We start from the raw sequence: 24,560 nt of genomic DNA, 5'->3' as shown, positions 1-24,560 counted from the left end.
TTTCAGGAAAGATGCCCAATCTGTAATTATGGCTCTGAAAACGTTGGAATTCCCAAGTTTATCAATATTTAATATCAGGATGGTTTTTGCTTGCTGGAGGTTGGGAGAAGATGTGGTGGAATGACGTATAGAGCTGTTCATACCAGACATCTTCCAAGTGTGTCTGTACTGAAGCAGTTGTTAAATAGGGAAGCTCGAAAATCCAGCGACTGATCCAGAGGTACCTGAAGCACTTGCTTGAAGTCACTGGTGAGATTGAGCCAGGTAATAACTCCAAAGGCTCACTTACTTGTTACTCCAGCATTACGAATGCTTAATAGTTACTGTACATGTTCAACAGAGATATGGGAAATTATAACCCGTATGTCTGTTATGAATTTAAGCACACTGTGTTTTTTTCCTATGTTGTATTATTGTGACTGAGATGAAGATCAGATTACACTTTATGGCAAATTATTACAGAAAAACTATTAATTCCAAGGAAATTCACTGGGAGAGAGAAAAATTTACACACATAAATGCAGACTCATTCTTTGTTGGGTAAAATATTCCAGCAGTTTTTTCGTGTCTTTTGTTGAGATAGATATGCAAATTAAACGAATTTGCTTCAGTATCCTCTTGAGGGATTTTCTGAAAAGCAATTCACAAGGCAATTTTAAACCATTCAAGTATGAGTCTGACAACAAGGTGGAGGCATCTAACCAAGGTGTAGAGTTTTGGGACACTGGTGAATGAACTAAAGTAATGGAAAAGATAAAAAGGAGGCTTAAGACTTAACAGCTCTGTTCAGCTCAGTGACTTCCAGACGGTCCTCGGTCATTTGTCAGGGTTGAATAAATCTGTTAAAAGACTGTTGTTGCTTGAGTGACACCTGGATTGTTCATCCTGGCAGGGACTACTCTCACTCATTATACCTTCATCCCCTTTGAACCATTTTCCCCCCTCTGTGTTTTGAAATGAAATAAAGAGTATAATAGGGCTGTAGAGGTACCATGTCCCATCATTCTATTCTTAATGCAAAGCAGACAGATTCTGAAAAGGATGGTGTGCTATGGAGGAGACGTTTGTCATTTGGCTGTTCTGACATTCAAAATAACCACAGGACAAGGCAAAGCAGATTTGAGAAGCGCAGTATCAAGACTTTCCTGAAGCTTGAACAAATAATAAATGAAGGGAATACCAATATGTATGGATAGGAGAAATGCTGTGTGAGCTGGACTAGTGACTTATGTCATCTTTCAGATTGCTGCTATTAACATACAACCTCCAGGAAGCTGTTGAGTGTCACTATCCCTTGAATTGCATATCTCGTGCTACTGCCACAAAAAAGAAAAAAAAAATCAGTAAAAGAATGTGGTAATTCTTAAATACACAAATATGTTTATTCACCTTTTTTTTCTAAATGAATGATCACAGCTGATTTTAAACATGAAACAATAATGTCATTTCTATCATTTGAACTATTTCAAAATAAAAGCACTGTAATAAGGCAAGTTTATTTATACACGAATCCGGCGACCGGTTTGTGTGCGCCGCCATCTTGCGGCGGCGCCATTGCTGCGGTGGCAGGTGTCAATCTGCCACCGCAGCGCTGTTATTGTAACCTGGCGCTACAGCATCATTATAGCTGGATTGATGATGTTAGACAGTGGCCTTCCATAAATAATGAAGGTATCTTAAATTAATGCTGATGTTAATTTATAAATAATGATTTGTTTGAGCGATAAGCAGGAAAGAATAGAGGAATAGGGAGATAAGGGAGTGTATGATTAAACACTGTAATATAGCTCTCTCCACCTCCTCTCCTTACGAGGCACGTCTGCACAATTAAATATTACCTGTTTATGTTTTGTTTAATTTTAGGTATCCAAGAATATTTTATTGATCGCCTGGCGTCCGATGACGAAAAAAAACGCAATTACAGGTCTCTAATTGAAGGGCAGAACTATCTCAGCTCCGGATGATACATAATACATACATACATAACCCCAATCTGCAGATAAAACTAGTTTGTTGAGGAAAAAATATTAACTCTATTTGTAGCTGCAGAAGAAAAAAATAATCTCACGAGGAAAAGAAAAATATTGCTCACGCCTCTTCAGCATAAAAAAAAAGAAAAGAGAAGTAAGAGTAATAAAAAAGATGTACTGTATGTTGTACTATTATACTAATTTATTGAAACACATGGCGAGTCAAACATTTACCAAAGCAGCTGCCAACACTAAACAAGGTAGTAAGACGTGGGTTGTGCAGAACTGCGGCAGTAAATCCTCATCGGAGCTCCATTCTTTAGTAGTGATTTCATGAACCCAAACCGTTAATAATCATTATTTTCTCCATATACCGCTCCCTGGCTTCCTTTTTTAAGGTATCCAGGTAAATTCCAGTTCCTTTCCAGCAGTTTAACATCTTTTTTTGCGTTCCGTCTGTTCACTTGGTGAAACAGAAAAGTAGTTTTTAAAGTCCATCCCTTCTTCATTCACTATCAAAACAAATGCACGTGACGGGACAGGAGTGTTCCGATGATACAAATACATTAAGAGAGCCTGGCAGGGAGCGGAGTAATAGATCCATACGTATATATGTCTATGGGCTGGAGCGGAGGAGCGCAGCCGCCACCGCAGTAATGGCGGCCCGCTCGACTTCCGGGTTTCGCCGGATTCGTCTATACTGTATATCACAATTCAAACAACGGGGTGATTCAGTGCTTTACAAAAACATTCAAACATACATACATACAAAGCATAATTTAACGTTTAAACAAAAAATAATAAAATAAATAAAAAAAACATAATTTAAAAGGATTTAAAATATGATTACATTTTGAGACTCAAATTTAAAAGCACCAGTATAGAAAAGAGCAATAATTAAAGACAATTGTGGGAGATTACTGAAATGCAGCAATAAATAAAAAGGTTGTGAACCTTCATTTTAAACAACTGAGAGTTTCAGCAGCCCTGATGCATTCTGGGAGTTTTTTCCACGGTTGAGGGACATAAAAGCTGAATGCTGCCTCACCGTGTTTGGCTCGAACTCTGGGTACACAAAAGTAGGTGGGACCCTGACGACCTGAGGGGTTCTGGTTAGTTCATAATGGACCAGTAGATCAGAGATGTATTTTGGCCCGAGACCATTCAGATTTATAAACCAAGAGCAGGATTTTAACATCTATTCTGTGACAGACAGTGAGGACTCGGGCTGCAGCGTTCTGGACTAACTGCAGCTGTTGGATGGATGTTTTAGGGAGACCCGTGAGAACAGCGTTACGGTAGTCCAGTCTACTGAAGGTTTTTCTAAGTCCTGCTGAGACATCAGTCCTTTAATCCTCTATGTTCTTTGGGTGATAACAGGCCGACTTCACTACTGTCTCAATGTGGCTGTTAAAATTCACGTCTGAGTCCAGAACCATTCCCAGATTTCTGGCTTGGCTATTTGTTTGTAGCTCTACTGCTTTATAACAATAACAAGTACAAATACATTCAGGGAAAGAAAATAAACATGAAAATGTTGTTTGTTCAATGAAGCAAGGAAACAGAAAGAGAATGTACCATGGACACGAATATTAGCACTAGTTTATGAGAAAAAGCTCTGCTTGCATTGCGTGTCCATCTTACCATAACTGCGCCGAAATTGTTGTGCCGTATTCAGCACCCCTGCCGTGAAAAGCACCCCCTCGTATATTCAATGATAAGTAGACCAAGAAAAAAAACAACACACTGACACTTCAATATATTTCTATATACACACTCACACAAACACATACTTAGGAGTTTATATTATATATATTTACAAATATTATGGAAGACAACACAGTAAGCAGGTTATTAATTAATGACATCAATAACCATTTACCCGATTATTGTTATCTGTGACTGTGATTGTGGGAAAGTATGACTATTGTGGAATCCATGAGCGCATATAAACATGAGTCATTACAGTTTTTCACTATTGCTTAAACACATTTCACGATACTGCCCTCACTTTTCACAAAACTCTAAACACAAAACACTTTTCTAAAGCTACGTACACTAAACCTCACAGTTTCTTTTCAAAACCAACCCATCACACCAAAACAGTTGCTCATATGCTCAAAAACCAACCCATCACACCAAAACAGCTGCTCATATGCTCAAAAACCAACCCATCACACCAAAACAGCTGCTCATATGCTCAAAAACCAACCCATCACACCAAAACAGTTGCTCATATGCACAAAAACCAACCCATCACACCAAAACAGTTGCTCATATGCTCAAAAGCAAACTCTGACACCAAAATACCACTCAAGGCTTGCAGAAATGTAAACACTACTGAGCATCATTAACCACATTACCAAAAAAATTGAAAACACAATGTTCACAGTGTGAGACTGTTCTTTTTACAGTTTCACAACTGCCAGGATGCATTTGAGCAACCCTTATTTATTCTCAAATATGTTTTGGGCATTTACTATAGATTTGTGCATTTCATGGGAATAGTTACATAATGCAGAAAATGCAGTAATATCACAACTCAATGCAAAAATTAGTACTGTAAACTCCATAGAGGATCCATTACACACAATAGATACAGTAAAGTAACAATTGAGAACACAATGTTCAGGGTGCAATTTCTTTTATTACAGTACGTTTGAAAATTGACACAGTATGTTGTATGTTGACACCGAAATCATGGGGCGTCATCACGTCGGGCTGGTTCGGGCCACAGGACCTCATCAACGTCACAGGCAATATTGTCCATAGCCAAACAACGTGGGAAGAATGCCCTGGCATGCCGCACCCAGCCTTGGAACACCTCCACAGCCACATCATCACAGGCCAGGTCCATAGCCCTGAGAAGGTTCTCTCTGGTGTAAGGTTGGCGGTCATAGACCTTCCACCGCCATGATGAGAAGAACTCCTCTATTGGGTTTAGGAACGGAGAGTAGGGTGGCAGACACACATCCTTCTCCTCTCCCTCCTTGGCCTGCTCCTCTTTGGACTGCTTCTTGTCCTCTTTGGCCCACTCCTCGACCTGCTCCTCTCCCTCCTCGACCTGCTCCTCTCCCTCCTCGACCTGCTCCTCTCCCTCCTCGACCTGCTCCTCTCCCTCCTCGACCTGCTCCTCTCCCTCCTCTGACACGAACTCCTCTTCTTCTGTCTTGATCATCCATTTTTGTTTTTGAGCCTTCAGCTAACTGCACTGACTTATATAGGTGTGGTCACATCATTTGCAATAGGTGTTTTCAATTATGAGTAGTTGTGTTTACTGATTGAAACCAGGTATGTTCATTGTGTTCAAGTTTTGCTGATTGTGGGTAGCATTTTGCATCACATGAGCTTCACAATGCATATTGGAGCAGAGTTATATGCAAAATGTGTTTTAGCACGGTAAAATGTGTTTAGAGTTTTGAGAAAAAGGGGATGGGTTTTGTGAACAGTGTCTACAGGTGAATTGTGTTTGTGGTTGTGGCAAAAGGGGGGTAGTTTTACTAAATGTGTTTAGGCAACTGGTCATTTGGTTTAGAGTACTGGGTTTTGTGTTTTGGCAATAGAGAAAAACTGTAAGCAGCACTTTTGGTTTTGTTTTATTTTAAATAAATCATGTTTTTCTGGAACTCCAGCCTCCTGCATCTCTCCTGGATCCACTCAACCTCAATGTAACAGTAGTGCTAGTGAATTGCTTTTGCTGTAAGTGCCAGGTGTGCATCGGGTGACTCCCCCTTTTTAGAGAGTTCAGGTCCTACAACCAATTGGAAACAGCATGACTTTGCGAATGTTATGATTTATTATTTTTTTTTTCTCATTTTTGACATTTAAAGCAGCACTATGTAACTTTTCCACCTTAATATAATATTTCCAGAGTCATTGTGATGGTACATCAACTTACAACAGGTTTAATGACACCTCTGTCATGGTCTGAGGGGTCTGTATCGCCTTCACTGGCACTATGGCCGCGTTCAGACTGCAGGCAAATATCCGATTTTTAGCCCATCCAGATTGAAACTGGATGACTCTTTTGAAGTCTGAACAGTCCCAAACCGCATGATATCCGATTTTTGCAAACCAGATCGAAACCACCTCCAGGAGGTAGTTTCATATCCGATCCATATCGCATTTGGGCAGATGCGTCGCAGTCTGAACAGCTCCAAACACTCAGATCGGATATGACTGTCCCAGACGCTCCAAACCACCCGCCCATTTCCAGTTGTGGAGCTACTCATCCTTTCACAGAGAGCATGTACAATCTCTGATGTCACGTCAAAAACTATTATTTGTAGTTTAAGTGTTGCAAATTCACATTACAAATCATGTTTTAATAGCAGAAAAAAAGACCACATTTCCACGTACGGTGCGGGTGGCCGCGTACCCTACGCCGTAGGCTCTGCGTTGGTGTAATGCGGAACCATAAATCAGCCTTCAGTCGCGCTGTGAGCCTGAACCTGCAGCCCGTCAGCTCAGGAGGAGAGGCTGCCAGTTGTTCATTGCTGGTTCGTTTTGTTAACTCTGAGCTTTGTTGGTTGGTTTGTTAGTTTGCTGGTGGTTTTGTTCTGAACACTTTTCTCTGTTTCTCATTTTGCAGGGACGTCAGGTCCCTCCGCCGAGACACAACTTTTGCGGTATGCGTTCATTGTTATGTCTAAAAATGATGCGCAGTGCCGACCCAATCAGAAACGGTACAGATATTTTGGGATTTTTTTTATATATAAAAAAAATACATGACTTCACACAATACACGCGCTGGGTGACGCCTCTGATATATATCTGATTCCTTCTCATATCCGATTTTCAGGGCCGACTGTCCACACTGTTTTTAGCAAGTGTCCATATCGGATCTGGCTCTGTTCAGACTGGGCCACATCGTTGACTGATCTGACGGGTTGCCGTAGCAACGACGTCGGAGCGGAGGCGTCACCCAGCGCGTGTATTGTGTGAAGTCATGTAATTGCGACATCAAAATAATAACAATAACAAGATGGAGCCACCTCACATGCTGTTCCATACCTGTAAAGCTGGGCATACACTGTGCAATATTTTAAATCGTTTGACACTGCCCCATCTCACTCTAATCCTCCCGTCGGACCTCTGTGTGCTGAGGCTGGTTTTGGGGCAAAACGTGCGTCCTGCCCACCCGATCAAAGGTTATGGGGATTCTTTATTTTTTTTATAGCCTAATTTTATTTTTTTATATATATAAAAAAAAAAATATATATATCTGTACCGTTCCTGATTGGGTCGGCACTGCGCATCATTTTTAGACATAACAATGAACGCATACCGCAAAAGTTGTGTCTCGGCAGAGGGATCGGCGTCACAGAGAAAAGTGTTCAGAACAAAACCACCAGCAAACTAACAAACCAGCCAACAAAGCTCAGAGTTAACAAAACGAACCAGTAATGAACAGCTGGCAGCTGATGAGCTGACGGGCTGCAGGTTCAGGCTCTCAGCGCGACAGATAGGAAGATATGAAGGCTGATTTATGGTTCTGCGTTACACCAACGCAGAGCCTACGGCGTAGGGTACGCGGCGACCGTACGTGGAAATGCGGTCGTTTTTTGCTGCTATTAAAACGTGATGTGAATTTGCAACACTTAAACTACAAATAATAGTTTTTGACGTGACATCAGAGATTGTACATGCTCTCTGTGAAAGGATGAGTAGCTCCACAACTGGAAATGGGCGGGTGGTTTGGAGCGTCTGGGACAGTCATATCCGATCTGAGTGTTTGGAGCTGTTCAGACTGAGACGCATCTGCCCAAATGCGATATGGATCGGATATGAAACTACCTCCCGGAGGTGGTTTCGATCTGGTTTGCAAAAATCGGATCTCATGCGGTTTGGGACTGTTCAGACTTCAAAAGAGTCATCCAGTTTCAATCTGGATGGGCTTAAAATCGGATATTTGCCTGCAGTCTGAACGCGGCCTGAACGCGGCCTATGTAACTTTGAGGAGCATGGTAGGAACCCTTCCACACTAAAAAACTACAATTTTTTACGGCTTTGACTGCTTTACGGCATACGTCACTTCCCCCTCCTTCCCGATTCGCAGTCGAGACGAAAGCTAGGCGGTGCGTGGAGCGCAGAGCTCAGCAGGAGCTGGTATTGAGCTAAACGCGGAGTTGTTATTATGGCCGAAGCAGCGAAAAATCCAAAGAAAATAAAAGTTTTAACGGAGAAGGCTAAAAAAAGAAAGCGGGAGAGTAACAAGCTAAATGCCCGGACAAGAATAAACATTGGCCCGGCGTTCACTCGCTGGCGTGAGCTGAAAGACGAGGAGGGATGTCCGACCGATGGGGATTTATGGGGATAAAACAAGAGACAGAATTGTTATGATACAAATGTAAATGTAGAGTTCTATGTTCAATAAGAATCAAAATTAGAATGTTTTCACATTCGTCTTGGGTTTTGGTAATTCTAAAATTACTGACAATATCAACAACAGACACAGAATAATAATAGTGATCATAAAATTGTGTAATTGGCAATGAGGAAGCTTTATAAAATAATAATACAATTGAATAGAATTACAGCACTAGAGGAAAGAATGCAATGCAAAGAAAATGTATAGAACATTTCTACTATTTTTCCTGAGAACTGTAAAATTGTGCAGGGCTGATCTGCAAAACATTCAGTTATTCACAGGTTATAAAGTATTTTTTTATTTTGTCAGTAAGTATGTTGGACTACTAATCAATGACGAAGTCCCTCTAAAAAACGTGACAGGAAAAAGGTGCAGTAGAACAAAACCAGAGCGTATATTGTAATTTGGGGCGCATTATCTCGCTGAAACAGAACAGGGGGGCGGGGGTGACTTCACTAATAAAACCAAGTTGAAATTAGTGATTTTCAACTTCGTCATATTATATTGTTTAGCCAAAAATAGATACATTACCTCTTCGCTATCCATCCTGCAAACGACCGCTGAAAACAGAAAAGTAGTTTTGAAAGTCCGTCCCGTCTTCTCTCTTTCAATATCAAAACAAATGCACGCGACGAGGACAGGATCTTTCCGGCAGTACGCGCTGGTGCTCATGGGAAATGTAGTGTTCTTTCTGGTAAAGCACTTACGCTTTTGTCCAAAGGAGCCGCCAAACTCAACAAAAGCTGAAAGTTACATTGTGCTGCTTTAAAGAAACGTAGATAAATGGAGAAACTTTGCATAGAGCTTTTTCCTCCCGCTGATATTGTGCCACATCAGGTCAACCCTGTTCACCAAGCTCAACATTTAAGACATCCTTTTTTTCTTTGGGTAATAAATAATGGTGCGATCTGCAATGAACTATGGAGACAAAGCTTAGTTAATCATCCTCCTGTGATTCATTTGAATAATCCTCTTTCTGCATTTTGGAAGAAGGGAAACTAATGTAAACTCATCAGCAAGAGTACCAGCAACACAGATTACTGTGCCCTTACCTTCGAACCTTCCTAAACACCAAAAGCAATTTTTAAACACCAAAACATGTGCCAAGCTCCAAGTTATAGTAAATCTTCCCTTAGGACTCTGACTGTTTGTGTTTAAGTTAGATATTGGCTGCTGCTTTCATGTCTGTGTCAACTGCAGTCCATTTTCAAATTTCAGCTTTTCTTTGTTGAGCTCAATTAAGACGTCTCTTGGTAGTAAGATAAAGGACACGGCTATCTGTAACAAAACAGTCCTGATTCTGGAAGCTACTTCCCATATCAACCATCATATGTTTATTTTATTTGAAGTCTTTTTTACCTTTTTAAATAACTACTGTCCCTGCAGCTTAGCTCCTATTTCTCATTTTTGAGAAACTTGAGTGGACATCAAAAATGTTTTTTTTTTGGCACAGTTTCTTTTTCTGCTCAGAGCATTATTTTAGAGTAATCTGCTGCATATGTATTAATATTCATTGAACCACACTGACAGTTATTTAAACTCAACCATGCCCCAGTGAATATCACCAGAATGATCCTGAAATGACAGCTGGAATAATGGACACCCTTTTTCTTTTTCATCTTTTCCATACAAGGCACATAAAGCATTCATATTGTCCACTCTTTCACACTATGTTGAACTTGTCAACTGTTTAGTAAAGGACAGTTATTAATCGATAAAGGCTGGGGGCTAATAATACATCTCATCTAATACATCTTACCCTAATCCTAACCCTGATGCATAGAGTTTCATTTTTATCATTTATCATCTATGTTGCATACTGTATGCAGAACAAGAGAAGCTCTGAGCTGCATTGGAAGCCTTGGGTGTAGTGATTTTTTTTCTTCACTTTTTTTATTTTTTTAAAGCTCACATTGTTACTGACAAATGTCTTCGCATATTGAATCATCATACACTATAACAGACGTGCGCATATGTTTTTATCCATCTTTTCCTCCCAGTGAATCCAGAAATGACGATTGCAGCTGAAGCTATGCTGTTTTATATTTATTGTCAATTTGCTGTAATATATATCGGTCAAATGCATTTCAGTTTTTTCTTTTTAATCTCATTTGTGTCATGGGTCTTTGCAAACATTTCCCAAGATATGTAAAGGAAAATATGTAAACGGTACTTAAAAAGATATTTCTATCATATGCACAGTCTGATTGAACAACTATACCCTTGGTATAGAAGGAGTTTTAATTTGAAATCCTGCTTGTCAAATAAGTCACTGCATGACTAACGCATTCAAAGAAAGTCATACAAACTGAGCACTCTCAAAGGGTGTGAATTTTGTCGTAAAATTAAGAAAATTGTGTATTTCCTCTTGTGTTAGCAATACGTGATGATGTCTGTCATTAAAGAGTTGTACAGAACGTGCACACCGCATGTGTTGAGCTTCATGATGATTTTGTTGTGTATGGTGAATGAAATTTACAGCTGAATATTCAAAAGACACAGAAAAATGTACGTCTAACTTGAATAAATAGTGTGTGAACACAATGGTTGACAGTATGTGATGGCACATTCACAGACACGTGTGTCTCCTGTTTAGTCGACTCCTTTGAGAGACAACACCTTTGCTGAGACGGAAAGACACAAGTTTTATAAGAAATCTTCTGTCTCTTGCTCCAGAGAGCAAATATTTATGCAGAATTTGTTAGATTTATATTGTAAACAAAATAACTATTCATTAAGGGTTTGTAGGACTTTCCACACTCAAAAGTCATTTGAGATACGCTCATTGGCCACTTTACCTGGTATACCCAAGGTGTACCTGATAAAGTGGCTGGTGAGAGTGTATGGTTTTATCTTTGTTACTGGTGTTTGTTTTTGTGTCTTTGCACCAGTTAGCTTTTAATTTTGCACAAAGCCGTGGTCACAGTGGCGAAACCATGTTATGACAACTTCTGCTTTCATTATGTCTGATCCACAGTGGCCCAAAACGCTTTCCCCCCTAGGCTCAGTCTCTAGAAATGAGCAGCTGTAAAGCATTTAATAAACTTGTCCTACTGAAAGACCATCACGATTTTTTCTTTTCTTTTTTTTTTCTTTGCCTGTCCTTTCATGGGGATGTGGAGTAGTGGTGATTCTAGACTGGCTTTAGGGGTGAGTGTATTTGTCTCACAGGGAATCTGTTCCTTTGTCCTAGATTTTGCAATATATGGTTTTACAAGATGCAACTTGAATCATGGAGTCAACTGAAAGAGGCTTATTTTTTCACTAATGCAGTACAGAAACGTGCACAGGATACAGGTGATGGATGGTTGAATATTGTGGACTCCTGACCGACACGAAGACAGCTAGCCTAAGTATCAAATTAAAAGTTACCATCATAGTCCCTCTACCAACTGAAATGTCGGGATGGCAAATGTGCTGGAAAGTCTTGCTTCAAGAAAGAAGCTTGAATTTTTGTGTCTCGTTTGAGATTCATTCAGTTGCACAGTTAAGTTTTCCATCAATGTTTTTTGGAGCAGATTTTGATGTGGTTCTACAGAAGAAAAAAAAAAATCAAGGAATCTTACATTTTTTACTGACATACCAATATGTTGTTCATATCACAGATTACATGATCAGCTCAGCAATGCTCAAGGACATGGTAGAATAAAGACACATCTGCAGATGAAAAGAATTTCCTTTCATCCATTACTCTCTCGCGTATGGCTAAAGGGAATGGTTATATCCTTCTTCCACATTTTGATTTGAGATATTGAGTATCTTTGTTTTTTTTTTGTTTATAACTGTGTGCAATTTATATTACATCACCACCTACTGGCTGGACAGAGCCTAGTTGGCTCACACCAAACCAGTTAATGGAAATAAATGTAATGCATAATCTCTGAAGTGACCTTTTTTTTAGAAAGAAATCCAGCTATAGTGAGGTGTCATTCGGGAAACCAAAAGTGATCAGTATGTATTTTCAGTTGATTTAAGTTTTTATATACGGTAAGGATTAATATTATTAAAAAGGATGAAGGTGAGAGACAGGTGGAAGACTTTGTGTATTGATACAAGGCAATTTTTTCAGAGCACAAAGTTAGATGTTCAAAAGCCTCAGTTTCCTTGGTCCAGTGTGCTCCATCTCCCATGGTGTTGATTTATTCACATTTTGATTTTCTTATATTGAAGACGTACTGGTGCACATTTAACAGTCCTTCTGAGCTCCTCTACATTTTGATTTTGAAGAAAAACACATCACAGAACTACATTTTATACTTTTTAAGTTAAAAGAGGGGTATTTACTATTTATTTATTTTAGCTTTGATTATTAAGATTTATTCAGATATAAATGAGTCTCATTGTTGGCAGTGTATTCAACTCATGATCCAGCAATATATTTGGTCAGTGAGCCTAATTTAAGGGTTTACAGTTTCTTTTTAATAGTGACACATTTTTGTTTTCAATACTCTTCTCCAGGCCGAACAAACTATATCCTAAAGGCTGAAGTATACATCAGACAGTGAGTTGTATTGTTCTAAGAAGTTATCTTCAATATAAGGATAAAAGAAAAAAAAACATTTCCTTCGAGAAGGTTTCTTTGAAGTCAGTCTTCATTTTGTAAAGTTGTATGTAAAATCTTAAAAATACCATGTTCTTAGCTGATTTAGACCCAACAAAACAATGTCCACATGGTCCTAGTAATGTGGAAATATCAGATGCCATTGCTCTGGGCTTAGTGGCACACACATGAATATTTAATGCCTTCATACAGAGATATGTATAGGCAGTGACAGCTGAAAAAGTTCAGTTACTGGCCAAGTCAGTCTGTCTGGGGAAAAAAAAAAAATATATATAATATGTGTGTGTATATATATATATATATATATATATATGTGTATATTGTTTGAGTTAGTTGTTTGGTGTAATTTATCTATTTGATTTGTTTTGTAATTCTTCTTTTCTTCCCAGGAAATGGTGAAATATAATTAATATACCAATAAAACTGACAGAATTGTAGATTCATTGAATCAGTACAATTGTGGGAAGAACTCATCTGCCACTGCACATCAACTTTCCTCTTTACTTGCTACCGGTGTAGTGTTTTCATGCAAGCCATACTTGTTCAGGCTTTTACTTATTATACTGTGAAGAATGTTAACACTGAATATGGCAGCTCAAGTTTATAAAGTCCGGGATAGCTCTTATTCTCTTTTTTTTATTTGTCTTAATTTTTAGAGCATTGCACACTCTGATGATAGGATTAGTTTACTGGGAGATCTAATCCGGGAAGATTGGTAAATGTCTTGAATGTATTCCCCTTGTGAATTGTTTGTATTTTTTTTTTTCTTTTTAATCCTTACAAGGTTGATTGGCAGCAGAAGAGGGTTAATTACCAATCTTTCATATTTGCAATTGTGTTAACAAACACCTAAATACTCCAGACCAGCAGACTGACAAGACCTCTGCTTTGAAAAATAGCCGAACTAGGAATAATCCTATTATTCCATAAATCTGGTCAAAATTGTCTTAATTTTAGCAAAAATAGCTTTGCCAGTGGGGTAAGAAAAATGCTCTTGACTAGAATTCTTAAAACTACCAAAATTGTCGAAAACAGCCTTCTAATTTTCTCGAAAAAAGGCTTTTTTACTTTCTTAGAAATTGCTTTTTGCAGCATGCTACTTACTCTCTTAATCCCTATGAGAGCCTAAACATTTCCTTCGTTTTTCCACACACTGCTTCGGAATTCTTTGTCTAATATATTTTCTTTTTAGTTTTAACTAAATCCTGATAAAACTGTAGAATTGAAAGTGTGTGTATTTTCTTTTCCACCCTGGGTTTGTTTAAAATGATTTATTTGGCTAGAAAAAGAAAAAGAAAAACTTTTTTAATTTGCTGAAATCACCTGTCCAATGTCCAAATGTTTTTTCTTTTTTTGCTGTGTTGTTCCACATCCCCTGTGGTGAAATATCTTTTCTCTGAGCAAAGAACTCTTTGGTGTTGTCTCCTCCAGTTCTTCCCGCTCTCTGCCAGAGAGAAATTCATTCTTCCTCTGCCTGTCACTGAATTGCTGTGCAACGGGGAAACTGCAGCAGACGTGTTATTCTTTCTTTCTTGGTGTAAACAGCCGAGGAAAAACCGTAATTATAGCAAGACTACGTTTTAGCAATAAGAGGAAAAAGCTTGGAAAGGAAATATTGCCAATAGTCTTTTTTGGAAGTCTTATAATATCTCTTGGGGTTTACATTTATTTTTCCAAAGGCACTTGCGATGTATTTACACATGAACCACATGCAGAAGTTGTTCCCAGGCTATAGGACAGGACATCCTCTTGTTCATGTAGACTTCTGAACTTCATCAGATCCCTGAGGAAATGCTCCAGATTGACTGAAAATACACAGCTAGCAGGAGAGAAAGTTACGGGAATTGGTTTGGGAATATGTGTGCATAATTTCATGACTAATGTTTGTTTTCTCATTATTCAGCTAGTAGTGAGTATATGAGTGGAATGGGCTATACTGAACTAGAGGTGGGTGCAATTCATCGATGTGTCGATGCATCGCGATGCGTCACGTGACGATTTGGAATCGATTAAAACATTTTTTTTTTTTTTTTTTTTTTTTTTTTCATAAGTTATCCTATCCAGATTCCAGACTGAATAAGCTGCTGAATCATTTCATTTTCAAGAATGCACATTTCTTATTGTTCACTTGGAATATGGCAGATATGTTTACACTAAATACATTTGATGGAAGTACATATCTTGTTTACTTGAATTAATGAACTCATTAAATCCAGGGCTTGACCGTTTTCAGTGTTTTCCGCCAATAGAGGGGGCTCTCATGCAAGTGCAGCTTTCCCTGGTCAAAGTTAAGTAAGTCAAAGAGCAAATGTTTACATAGTCATAAAATAAATGATTTTGTGTCTTTGAAAAATACATGTCAAATGTTCAAAAAACATTGTTATTTACTTAATGAGTGTTGTTAGAGGAACTGAGTTAATTGATTGGCTATTTATTTACAAATGTAGCCACAGATGAAGACAAAATCAATCTTGTATGGAAAAAAGCATTAAAAATCACAATAATCGAAGAATCGTGGCACCAATAATCGAATCGAAAATCGTTATAATCGAAGAATCGAAGCTCCAATAATCGAAATCGAATCGAATCGTGAGGTACCCTTGTTTGCACACCCCTATACTGAACTAGTGTATCTGGCTGTAACACTTAAGTTTAGCTGTACGGTTTAATGATCCGCTTACCTTGAATGGTTCCATTAACCATCAAACAGCTGGAATAATACACATGATGGTTTGTAGTGTCCTTTATATAATGAAAAACAAACATTGCTTGATTGGACATTTGATGTATCCTTAAACTCAGTCAGCAAGCAAAAAAGTAGAAGACGGTAACCCATTCTGCGTCATCATCACACCAAAACATCCATCAATTTAATCAAATTAACTGTAGGTCATGCTTCGTTGGCAAAGTTAATAATGTTGTATGTCTGTTCATTCACTGATGCCAAACTGTTATATTTTTATGCAAGAGAAACCAAATTAAAAACATATCTCCGAACAAAAATGGTGCAATTCCTACACAATCAAGGATTTGAGGAGAGGTGACCTTAACTTGAGCCTGTTCCTTTGAACTACGACAAGGGCTTACCTGGGCACCTTGGTCATGATACTGATACATGATACACCTTCCACAATGGACTAACGAATTATAGAGGTTCACCATGAACACTTGCCTCAGGGATTCCACTCCTTATAATATAATAAGTGGCTTTGATTCTGCTCATAACAAAAGGAAACTAACCTGTCCTGATTATATAGTTATGCTGCATGAGTCAGGTTGTTACTTTAATCTGTTGGTAGCAAAGTTATAGCCATAAATGTATACTGTATGTGTGTGTATATATTTGGACACACTTCCCCATTTGTTTGAACCAAGGTGTGTCCAAACTTTTGGTCTGTACTGTAGACTATATATATATATATATATATATATATATATATATATATATATATATATATATATATATATATATATATATATATATCCTACAGTACAGACCAAAAGTAATGTATATAAAGACAAAGTGAGAACAAATATCTTTTTTTTTCATCAACTTCATTTCATTTGTTAATATACATTCATTTTTTTGCATTTGATGCTACCAGAACATGATAAAAAAAACTTGGTACAAGGGTAATTTAGTACTATTAAGAAGATGAATGAAAAAAGAATAGATTAAAAGGGCTTAGGGTATATCTCTTTTTACGCATCTTTCAGAGACTTTTTAAATAATTTAAAGAATCCTGAAGAGTTTCACTGCTTTGAGGAGAAGATAACAGCCTTTGATCCCTTAGAGGACACTGCAGCAAGAACTGTCATTAATCAGTAGCTCATATAACCCCATGGGCAAGGGCTACTTTGTCAAAGATTTTGTCAAGCACTACAATAAAGGGCTACAATCAAAAATGTCACTTAAAATGTTACTGTGGAATATAAAAGCCCTATGTTAACCTAATCCAAAGGTGGTCAACGTCTCTGGGCCCTGAGGCATCTGGAATGGACCATCACACAATAAAAATGTGTATTATCGTCACATAAATCAGTGTTAGGTATCTTTTTTTTTTTTTAATGGATGTCTTGTGCTCATGTGGTTTTTGAAATGGATGTCATTGAAACACTGAAGGAACATACTGTTGTAATATGTTCTTGCAGGTAGTATCAACTTTACACTTTGTATCATTAGTACCATATCAGCCTTTAAGTGTTGGGAGAAAGAATGGTGACATGACAAAGTAGTAAGAGCTTCATGGTCTGAAATAGCCATCAAGGATACGCTGATGTTTCTGACGAAAAGAATGCACCAATAATTTATAAAGCTGCTGAAATCACCAGCGTCCCTGCAGACATCAGTAAGAAGAATGACACTTGTATCATATCTGGGTTGAGAAAAATGAGATACAGATACAGAGGAGTGATCTCCTTTTTAAACCTGTGTTGAAATCAAATATTTTTATATGAGGCTATTGGCATGACCTTGGTTATATCCTTCGATAAAGGTTCTCTGTGTCCTACACATTCATACAAGTGTTAATGTGGTTCATAGTAACATTGATAGCAATGCATCTCCAACTAAATTACCACTGATCCATTGTAGTTTATAGTCGTGTGTTCTTTTTCTGTTTTTAAATGTTTGGTGAAACTGATTTGTTCTAAAAACTATCTGATATTTGTAACACATTACCTTTTTTTTTTTTTTTTTTTTTTTAGAAGAGGAGGCTATGTGCTCACCCAATCCTTGAAATCTACAGAGATAGTCAGATGCACTTCATGGTCCCTTTGGCTCGACAGTGTCATTTCTGTGCCTGATCTCCAGCAGGTAGAAAAGACTCTGACAGAACAAGAGGATTCGTACAGTGACACAGATGTCCCAGGTATGCAAGGGTTTGTCTTGCACTAAGTGTACACACTAAGGTTTCATCTATGTGCAACTATGTTTTTTGCTGGGTTAAAACATAATAAGAAGTCTTATGGTAGTGGGTGTTAGTTTCAGAAAAATGCATAATAAAATGATCTTCGTAAGACAGTTAGATGTATGTTTACACAATGCCAAGAGGGAACTATATGACAAATGTCTGTGGAGCAACAATTGTGGCAACATATCAACCTGGAAAGACTTACAAGACCTTTTCCCCCCCAAAAAAATCAGTTTAACCTTCTACGGTGATAAAAATCCTTCACAAATGGAAAGCATTCAAGATAGTTGCCAATCTTCCCAGGAATGGAAATCATCAAATTCACCCTAAGGCCAGACTCTGCAGTGAGAAATGCCCAGAAATGCTCAGAGAAATGCCAAAAATCCAAGAACTACATTTCAAACCCTACAGGTCCTATTGAGCAGGTTAAAGTCCACAACAGAACATTTAGAAGAAAACTAAAGGCGTATACTTGGTTTGGAAGGATTACAAAGGAGAAAGTATCTTCTGTCTAAAAAGAACATGGAAACATGACCTCATCTGAACAATGAGACCCAAGTAGAGTTGTCTGGGCTTGATGCCCAGCGCTATTATGTGGTGAAAGCCAGACGCAGCGATTCAGCAGAAAGAACCTCATACCCACTTTCGAGCACAGTGGTGGACAGGTGATGATTTGGGAGTCCAGTCATTACAGACTGATGAAGTCTTACAGGAATTCACTGCTTGAAGTTACGGCTGCTATACAGCTGTATTGAATACTGCCCCTTTTTTTTGTATAGATGTCTTTATTGAGGGCATTAAAAAAAAAAAGAAATAAGATTTACAATAACAATATAATTATCAATATTTTCCCCCCTTTTTTTTTTTTTACTTTTCACAACATTAATTAAACCAAAATAAATAAATGATAATAATAATTAAAAAACAAACAAACAAAAAAAAAGTAAATAAAAGTAAAAAACAACAGCACACCCTCTCCCCTTCCCTCCCTCATATGGTCAATAGATTACATCATTCAAAATCATTTAACATATGTCTATCAATACTAGAACAAAAATGAATAATAAATTAAATAATCAAGTCCTGTGTAAACACATTCGTTAATATAGTCGATGATTCAGATCATTAGTCCAATAAAAGCAAAAAATCAAAAAAGTACTGAATACTGCCCTTTTTAAAAAAAATGTTTGGCTTAATTTTGGATAAATACATAATATTATGACTGAAAAATATATTTATATATATCTGTTCAGTCATATTTATTTAACAAAATCTCCTATTTATGTATTTGTATTTAACCTGCATTCAAACCATTGTTTTCTAGCAAGTATAAACATATTAGTGGTTTGTGCCTTTAGCTGGCAAAACCTTGAAAAAATCGAATATATAAGCACTTTAATCTTGCAGCAGATGCTATTTTTCCTTGTGTGTAGGTGTGATTTAAATTCATACTAATGTTTATACAAAACTGCAATTTCTACAAATTTGACTGCAGTCAAGCTTCAGTCAAGGATTCAGAGATTATTAATGCTCGTCAACAGAACAGGTGGGCTATTTAAGAGAAGTGTACACACAGTTTAGATCTATACCACTTCACAATTTTCATGATCAATCACAGACTACAGCACTTCTGTTCATGAAGGGGAAACTGTTATTCAAATATATACGACCCACGGAGTACCAGTTTAATTTGAAATTGATTTACATTGGAATTGTAACTGAATGCTTATTGATTATCTTAACAAGGTGGAAGTGTTTATACTACTAACCAAGCACCCCTGCAAATGAATATATGTGCTGCCGAAGCCTTAACCTCCAACCCATCTGAGCAACTATTTATAAATATAAGATACAATTAATCTGGCTCTTCTGATATCCAGTTGTTCGGCAGCTCTGTGGACACCATAATGCACACAGCTGTGTTGACTTTCACAATATCCAGTCTGCTTTGTCCCTACCTTCTCCCAAGGGAAATATCTTGCATTTAAGCTGCTTAATGCTCCACTATGCTTTTCAGTACCCAGCCAGCTGCAGCGACAGTGACAAAACCAAACAAAACAAAACAAAAAAATGGTAAAGTTAGTGACTGTAAAAAGCAAAAGAAAGGAGAGGCGCTGGGAAAGTCCATAGAGCTGAGGTGAAATGAAGAATTAATGTTTTCATTAATTGCTGTATGAATAAACTCCCTGTTAATGTATCGATATAGAGAACGACATCATAAACCATTTTAATGGCAAACATGATTTATGTCAGAAGCAGAAATAACAATATACAACTGCATGTACAAATACTGTAACTGTCAAATATTTCAAGAGTGGTTACCTTCTGATGGTTATGAACAAACATGGTTAGAGTAAATGAGATGCTCTTTCTGTTTACAGTCAGTACTTGATATTTGGATGGGATCAGAGGGAATTGGAACTTATCTCTACTGCTGCTTTGTTTATGAAAAGCTCTGCAGAAGCAGACTGTTACTGACACCTTCTTAGGTGTTAATGAAAAGCCCAAACAGAACAGCTTCTGGTGAAAGTGTCCTGCTTCTCACTAAGATGCTGTCTGCAGCTATGCACGCCATATGGAAGTCTTACTTTTAATGAAAAATACAGAAGCATGTAAACACTGCTCTATTTGACAGTAATTTATCCTCATGAGACATAAAAGCTCAGGAAGTGGTGGATGAAGTGAGCTTAATCATTAGTTCACACAATGTTTGGAAACAAGCCTTTGAACAGCTTCGGAGCACATGATTGATGCTGCTTTGTGGTAGAGGCCATATTGTTCTCAGTTCAAGTCGAGAGATAGACCTTATTCTAAATCCAGATAAAGATTTCTCATTAATGGACACAAACAAAAAAAAACACTGAAAATAGCTATGAAAAACAAAACAATACACATGGGAATTCTTGTGATATAGCATATATTAATATTTAAACATGCCGTAGCTTGTGGTTTGTTTATATAGCTTGACCGTCATAGATTAGCGGCCCTACTGAAATCTAAGTGAAAGTTATTTTTAATAACCGTCTAAATAAAAAATACATTATGTTTTCATTTTTGTTTTTCAAATGTGAACCTTTCAGATTACACTTCCAGTTGAATGTTTTAACACACTCATTTTTGAATAAGTAGGTGTGTCTAAACTTCAGTTCATTAATGGGCGTGGCAAAATGGCTCAACAGCGCCCCCTAGAAGACTTTGTGCCTCAAGCCCCACGATACGGTTTGACGTACATGCACGAAAATCGCTACACACCCGTATCATGTCGCAACTTAAAGAAAAGTCTCTTTGCGCCATGGCCGAAACCGAACAGGAAGTCGTCCATTTTGAATTAATCGTGTCATTTTGGCGCAATTTATGCCATTCCTTCAGCAGTTACGGCCCGAACCGTATCGTGAACCCAGATGTGTTATACATCAAAATGTGCGTCTCCATCCTGCGACAAGGTGCATTACTTTTCTCATTCAAAAGTGTTACCGTGGCGACGCTAGACGCCAAAAAGCGCGCCCCCCCCTTCATCTGATTGGTCCATATTTGATAGTACCCCAAAAGTCACCAAATTTTGCACGCAAGCCAGGCCTGGTGATAAATTTGATATTTCATGGTTTGCATTAATGGGCGTGGCAAAATGGCTCAACAGCGCCCCCTAGAAAACTTTTCTCTGGCATAATTTTTGAATGGTTTGACATAAAGACTCGTGGGTGGTGTCATCGGACTCAGTATTGAGTACTTGACCTTCATTGGCCTGAATTAGCCCCGCCCCTTCTTCTGATTGGTCGATATTTCATAGTTCCTATTTTCTGCCATAACTTTTGAATGGTTTGACATAAAGACTCGTGGGTGGTGTCATCGGACTCGGTTTGGAGTCCTTGAACATAATTGCTGCAAATTAGCCCCGCCCCTTCATCTGATTGGTCGATATCTGATAGTTCCTACTTTCTGCCATAACTTTTGAATGGTTTGATATAGAGGGTCGTTGCTGGTGTCATCTGCTAAATGTCCAGGCCTGAAGAATCTACATGCAAGTCATACAAGCGCTTCCACTGCAGCACGCCTGAACGTGCACAAGGGTGCGAGGGCCCGTTCATCGCTGCTTGCAGCTTTAATTATCATTGTGCTCATTATTCAAAAATCCTGTGCAGGTAGTAGATGTCTGAAGTTTGAACATCAGCAAAGCATGATGTTCCTCATGTGTGACAGACTGCTAAACCTTTACTGCAGCTGTCTTCTCATGTTTGTTCAGACTTTACTTTTGTCTCTAGCTAGTGGAAAGCATCTTTCTTTGGTTACGATTACGCCACTGATTCTGCCTTTTCAGAATATTCCACTTCTTTATTCTTTGAAGCTCCTGACTGGTTTTGCAATTTGTTTTGGCAGATTGTCGATCTCTGTCTCCTGATGTCCATGCTACCTCTCTGGCAGACTTGTTTTGTTTTGTTTTTCTTGCCTTAGCATGTCCTGTTTCATTTGTATTGAGAGCTTGTTACACTGCATGTTGTAGGTTCACAGAGATAGGTTTGAAATGAAAATGTCACGCTTTGAATCAACTGTAGACCTTTTGCCAATTTAACTGATGAAGAAATAATAGGGCACTGCTGTCAGTGAAACCTTTGAACCAATTGTCAACATGCATTCACTCTCTGACTCTAAATATTGAAGAGCGGTACTTCTTAAACCCGTCTTCCCACTTGGGTGTGAAAACCATCACGTTTAGGCTGAGAATCTGTTGTTGAAAAATCTAAATTATTATATCACTCTTATTTGAATATATTTTGAAATAGATGGGTAGAATAGTTTGGGAAATCGCTCAAAATAACAAAAGGTGTGTTCAAATATTTCCAGACAAAAGTGTATAACAATAAACTGAATTTTAATAGAATTAATATTATTAAAAATGCACCCTAATTAATAACCCACCACTACATACACACACACACAGTCTCGTTTCTCTCATTTTCTCCTCTGAATTTCACAGACGTTTTTTTCTTTCTTTTTGTTACAAAGAGAAACTGAGTGGCGTTGGCAAAGCCTGCTCTTCATGTGTCATCGGCGCAGTGCAGAGTGGAAGTGACATCCAGGTCCATGTCTTTGAATGATAATGTGACGGATAGTTGTGCTCCTGTCACACTGGGATCAACTCAGTCAGAGTGAGCCAGTGGAGCATTCAGGCCACTGGAAGTTTCTTCGGTCTGTTAACACCTCCCCACACTCTGGTGCTCAACCACCCCCATACAATCCTGTCGTAGTGACCTTATCAACTCCCCAGGTTCTGCACATATCTGCCAGACAGCAGCCCAACAAGTACCTTGTCAATTATGTTGTTTTCCCTGGTTTTTCATTTTGTATCAGTATCTTTATTTTATGTCATTTTGTTTTCTATTAAGGCTTTTTTTAAAGAAATAATTTCTAGAGAAGCCAAGTCAATCATAAAATAATAAATTATATGTTTAACTTGGGTGGAGCACGCTGTAATTGATGTGTCCAATTGCAGATAACCTGTCAAACCACAAAGAGAGTGGATGGGAGCTGATTTTGCTGATGTGCCAAGTATCAGTCTCCTAAACAGCTCTCGTCTCTGCCTGAAGAACATCTGGAAACTGTCAGTGCACAACCTAAACTCTCCCAGCTCCTGAAAACACTGGACCCGCACCCTTGACTTCTTTGCTGCAGCTTGACTCCTACTCTTCGTCTATAGCCTGCATCTCAAACCAGAGCCAGAACAGAATATTAAGCGTGCAACAAATCCCACAACTAGAAAACCTAGTTAATATCTGTTAACCCCTTCCCAGGGAAGTTTTTCAGTCACCTTAAAACTGGCACCCTGCGTGGACACAATTTCCCTTTGTGCACCCATTCGTCACAGCGATACTGCATCCTATCTGAAAGTCCTCTATGAGAGGATACACTGTAAAAAAAAAACCAGTGAAATTTACGGTAAAATACTGGCAGCTGTGGTTGCCAGAATTTCACCGTAAAAAAATACGGTATCAATGTATATGACATTACGGTATGCTTTTCAGGCAACTATACATTTCATAGTTGAGAACTGTTGTGTTTACGGTAAATTACTATGAAAAACAGACATATTGTAAACCTGTTTATGTAGAAATTACAGTATGTTTTTGCATAATGTTGAACAGTTTTATACTGTAAATTTAAATGTAAACATCAGCTAAATCTGTAATTTAGACAGGATAATACCGTCAATTTTAAGGTAATTACATGCTTGTGATATTACGGTATTTTCAAATTTTTTTACAAAAAAATTATATTTTTACAGTAAAATTGTGTGATTTCTACATATTATTACAGTAAAACATATACTTATGTACTCTTTCTTGATTTAGGGTAATATAATGTATCTACTACAGTGATATACTATTTTGGATTTTACGGTCTTTTACTGTTGCTATTTTACAGTTTTTCACTGTAATTTTTACAAACATTTCTTACAGTGTAGAGCGAACAGAATAATTTACAAGGCCTGTCACTAACTAGCAGTACTATTTTAATTACAGACAGGCTATAAAAGGGTATCCATTTTATATTGAGATGTACTGTATATATGTTGTCTATTACCATTCTGTCTAAAAATATCTATAATAGAGAGAATCTTTGGTCCATATTGCCCAGCTCTGTCACCACTATCATTAACATGACACTGGATGGACTTGTGTTACAATATAATGTATTCTTCTCATTGTGTTTAATCTCCTTTGTGAACTTTGTGATGGTGGCAGGATCAGCTT

At 38.0% G+C, this 24,560-nt stretch overlaps 1 protein-coding gene across 1 annotated transcript in view; it reads left to right on the top strand.

Moving 5' to 3' along the window:
* LOC133449150 (testis-expressed protein 264) overlaps positions 1–24,560 on the top strand; it is a 50,349-nt gene that overhangs the window by 21,521 nt on the left and 4,268 nt on the right. The window contains 2 exon segments of the mRNA XM_061728282.1: positions 17,609–17,697; positions 17,699–17,772. Of these exon segments, the coding sequence (XP_061584266.1) occupies positions 17,609–17,697; positions 17,699–17,772 (163 nt within the window).

This window comes from Cololabis saira, chromosome 8 (genome assembly GCF_033807715.1).
Source record: "Cololabis saira isolate AMF1-May2022 chromosome 8, fColSai1.1, whole genome shotgun sequence".
NCBI lineage: Eukaryota > Metazoa > Chordata > Actinopteri > Beloniformes > Belonidae > Cololabis > Cololabis saira.
This window is presented reverse-complemented; position numbering and strand designations above follow the sequence as displayed.